Source organism: Hyalella azteca, unplaced genomic scaffold (genome assembly GCF_000764305.2).
Source record: "Hyalella azteca isolate HAZT.00-mixed unplaced genomic scaffold, Hazt_2.0.2 contig2548, whole genome shotgun sequence".
NCBI classification, from domain to species: Eukaryota; Metazoa; Arthropoda; class Malacostraca; order Amphipoda; family Hyalellidae; genus Hyalella; species Hyalella azteca.
In genome coordinates, this window is record NW_025932819.1 from 25,309 (window position 1) to 29,824 (window position 4,516).

The 4,516-nt window shown below is 35.5% G+C and overlaps 1 protein-coding gene across 1 annotated transcript; it reads left to right on the forward strand.

The window, feature by feature from the left end:
* Positions 1-1,000: 1,000 nt before the first annotated feature.
* Positions 1,001-4,151, forward strand: LOC108673546 (the record flags this gene model as incomplete). Its single annotated transcript, XM_018161392.1, has 3 exons — positions 1,001-1,099; positions 3,116-3,301; positions 4,036-4,151. Coding segments are annotated over exons 1-3 (345 nt in total), but the record flags the coding sequence as incomplete, so codon positions are not given.
* Between the last annotated feature and the right edge of the window lie 365 nt (positions 4,152-4,516).

A 4,516-nucleotide genomic window follows, 5' to 3' on the forward strand; every position in this document is an offset into this window, starting at 1 on the left:
AAACTGAATTTTCCCACTCAAATTAAAAATTATTACTTATAATTTAAAATTTAACCCTCTAATCCGAAATTTTCATTAAAATCCAATATTTTGCCTTCTAATCCCAAAAACTTTTCCTCAAAACTGAATTTTCCCGCTCTAATCAAAATTTATTACTTATACAAATCCAAAATTTTACCTCTAACCCAAAATTTTAGTCTCTAATCTCAAAATTTTAGTCCGTAATCCTAAAATTTTCTCCTTAAAACTGAATTTTCCCACTCTTATGAAAAATTATTACTTATAATGCAATATTTTACCCTCTAATCCGAAATTTTCATTAAAATCCAAAATTTTGCCCTCTAATCCAAAAAATTTTCTTTTTTATTACAAAATTTCCTCAAAGTAGCACGAGACCAGTAGCACGGTAAATATACGATGCAAGTAGCACGGTAAGCAATGACCAAAAACTTAATATATCATATGTAGTGGCCACCAATACATTCAATGAAACTGTCTTTCTCAACTTCAACGCTAGACTCATTATTAGACTTTGATCCTACTTTCGACTGGTGAGTCTTATTAGCCACTTGAACTTTTTATGTTTTTTTTGTTGCATCTTACGTTTTAGAATAAGTAATTTTGAAAAATAAGTATTTTATAATAAATAAAATAAGTATTTTAGAATAAGAAGGTAAGTGAAATACAGCTTTAGCCTGTCTTACTCATCTGTTAATCATTTACCAGGTCCGTTTTTGCAGGTCGGAACTATATTGGGCTAAAACTTTCCTCCCGTAAGCTCTATTCATGTAAGCGGCACCAATACTCCCGCCATTATTCACTCGTCTTTGTATTGTATTTTTGATTCCTTAACTACAAAGTTTCATCATTGTTCCTGTTTCATTATTCAGTTAATTTTTTAACAAATGAATTCCTGAATTTCTCCCTGCAGCCACACCGACTGCTAACGAACCGTAACCCTTAACAACAAGATAACTCTAGTATCATGTTTTTATTGTTTGTTTTTAAATTTACAAAAGGTTTGATTTAGAGTTATACAACCCTAGGACCACCCTGATGTTTCCGTCGACGATCATCTGCTTGCTACTGCTCATCATCGGTGAGTGTCTTCTGCATAGGAATTAGAACAACCATTAGGTGAAGAACTGTCAGCTTTTGCTAAGTAGCTCCAGCTTTTCTTAGTGTCTGTCTATTTTTATTTATAAGAGTGTTGTCAATTGGCAGAGAAATAATTGTCAAACCGCGACATTAATGAAATCAGTAAAAATCATTCAATAACTCTGGATGATTTTTTTTCATATTAGTAAAGGGTCATTCGATGTCAAGTGCACAATTTTGATGAAATTTCACACACAAGTTGGATCTTTTTTCAAACCAACTCTGAAAAAAAAACTCCAGCTCCAAATATGAAAAACTTGATATGTTCGCACGGCGCCAAATCTCCAACTTCAGGTCACTGCTGTGGCATGTCTGTGCTGGCCTCGAGTGAGGTGGCCGCAGGACTTGAAGAGGTGCTTCTAAAAAAATATCAATGGTTAATTGTTGATATTTTTGGGTAGAATATGGTCAAACTTGCCCGGAAATCATAAGTGCAGAAAAAATTCGCAAGTTCAGTGTCCTCTATATCACAGGAAAATATATAAATCTCCACGTCATCTGTACAGTCTATTGCGAACATCCGTAACATCGTATACGCAAAAAATGATTGATAGAATGTATGCATTGTATACATTGTAAATGAAAAATGATCTAATTCGCTTTGATTTTTCAGTAATCATCAAAAATTGCTAATAGAAGCCTCGGAGCAAATTTTAGACAATGTTTAAATACAAACTTAAATAGTTCTATTAAACTAATTTGGTTGAAACAATTTTTTTAGAAACATAAAATTTTATACCATAGCATATATGTTAATCATAGCCATGTTGTTCTTTTTGCTATGGAAGAAAACTTAGTTTAAAAATGCTGCATTTGCCTCATTATTGCACCTCGTTGGAATGATGAGAAATTCTTTTGAATTAGATTCTACAGTGCAAAAGGCAGTAGAATACTATGATTAGATACCCATGCATGTGGCAGCTCAGTGGCGAAATATACATGAATTTGCTGCTTTCTTTTTCGCTATATATTTTTTCAATTTTGGAAGGGCATACTTTTTCCAAGAGGCTTCCTCTATTTTTGAAAGTCAACTCATTTGCTTTCATACCTCTTTATATGTTGGAAATCTCCAAGTTCATTAATGTTTATTCTCATTTAATATAATCCAGAGTCGAGTCGTTTCTTTCATCCAGGTGAATAAGCACGTGTCAAAAGTGAAAAGCTGCCACAGGCAGCAACATAGTCCACAGGAATGAAGAAGACTGGATTTTAATACAATTATTACCCATAGCTAGAATTACTCGTTTTTACTTATTACCCATAGCTAGAGTTAGCGTATGCTGTAGTACAGAATTTTCCTTTTGTAATAAATGCTGTTTCAAAAAAAAATTGGTATACTGCAACTATTCAAACATTGTCGAAAAAAGGCTCTGAGGCTTTTATTAGCAAGTTAGGATGAAATTCACTGAAAAACCAGAGTGAATTATTAGTCAATATTTTATGCATACAATGTAACGTATGTTGGCAATAAACTGTACAGGTATCATGGAGATTTATCGATTTTCCAATGATATACAGGGCACTGAACTTGTGAATTGTTTCTGCTCCTTTGATTTCCGAGCAAGCTTGCATGACCTTATTACACACAAAATCTATCAACAATAAACTACTGAAATTTTTTTTATAAGCATCTTCTTGATCTCTGCAGACACCTTAACTTCCAAATTAGTGGCTAGCACAGCAGTGACCTGAAATTGGAGATTTTGAACCGCGCGATCGGGGACATTTTCACCCTTTTCACATTTTCAGCTGAAATTTGGGCCAATTCATGTTGAAATATGAACTAAAATATGTCTGATCCTTTATCAAAATGGTCAGGTGGTTACTCTTAGTTCACTTGACATGGAATGACCCTAAAGACTTCATTGGTTGTCCTATGCTCCTCTCGTTAAAGTTTTCGTATAATTTACGCATGACAAATCGATTGTATTATCAACTTCGAATTCTCATATGGCAGGCGCTGTCGCAGCCGACTGTCCTGAAGGCTATGAGGTCGTCGGGTCCATGTGCATCCACCGTTACACGGGCGGATATCTGACGTACGACGAAGCGGCCACTTACTGCACCCAGCACTTCGGCAGGCTGCCTGTGCTTAAAGACTGCGCTTCCTTCACTGATGTCACCTCCTATGTCAACGATGGATGTAAGGTTATAACGGAAAACCATGTTAAAGTCAATAAACTTGCAGAGTTTAAAAATTCTGCTTTCAAAATGTTTTTCATCTTAGAAACATTGTAAGTCGACCCTCATAAGTTAAAAGTCAATGTTACAAGAAAGTCTCTTTCTATCAATCAAATTGATGTTTAGTGGGACCTGAATTTCAGCGAACATAATTCATCAATAATAGGACTTCTGATTAATTTTCTTGCTATATCATTATGACTCTATTATCGTTAGACAAACGCTGTGCATGACTCTTCACTGATTTTTAAAACTTGGTAAGCTAGCATGCCCTGTTAGCCGCGGGCGGAAGAATTTGATTCTACACTAATGTTCTACTGCAGTACTTATTCGCTCACAATTGGCTCTGTGCACAACACACAGCTTCTGTGTGATAGCCGAAAATGTCAGGTGTCCGTACCACTCGCCTTGGGGTGACCGAGCAGCTGCTACCCTAACCAAATTCAGAGGCGCTGCAGCTTCTGATTCGAGGAATCAGAAGCTGAGGCGAATCTAAGTTTTTACTGGGTAGTGGTGCAAAAGATGAGCAACTCGAGGAGGTGGCCAGGTAGTTAAGAATCGGCGACTGGCCAATAGGCTCTAATCAACACTAATAGCTCCATATTAAAGAATATTATTATTACATAATAATATTATGTAATAATATTATTATTACATAATAATATTTCAATTACTATCAAAGTTGCACTCCTTCAGACACAACTGATTTCAACAACGGCTACTGGTTAGGCGCTACCAATGGAACGCTCACCAATGTTTGGCAGTGGAGTGACGGAGCGGCCGTGCAAATGGGCGGTCCATACTGGGCCACCGTGAGTATATCAATGTTTTTTCTGTACATGACACAACATACTTGCTAAAAGGAAAAATATTCATTATGAAATTGTAAATGGATGAAGCTAAACTAAGTCACGACTAGATGCAATAGGATTAGACTGGATGCAATAGGATTGAACATTAAAATATAAAAAGCAGTATCATAATGTTTAAGTGAATTTACCTATAATTAACTGAAACAGACAGTGAAGTCCTGGGTGTCTCTTACAAAAAGCCACTTTCAATTCCCCTGTTAGAAATAACATTTATTTGCAGTCGTAATTCCACGAAGATTTATTAAACAAATCGTTATTCTCACTCATCTTATGTTTGTGTTTGATTACACATTCCCAAATAAAAA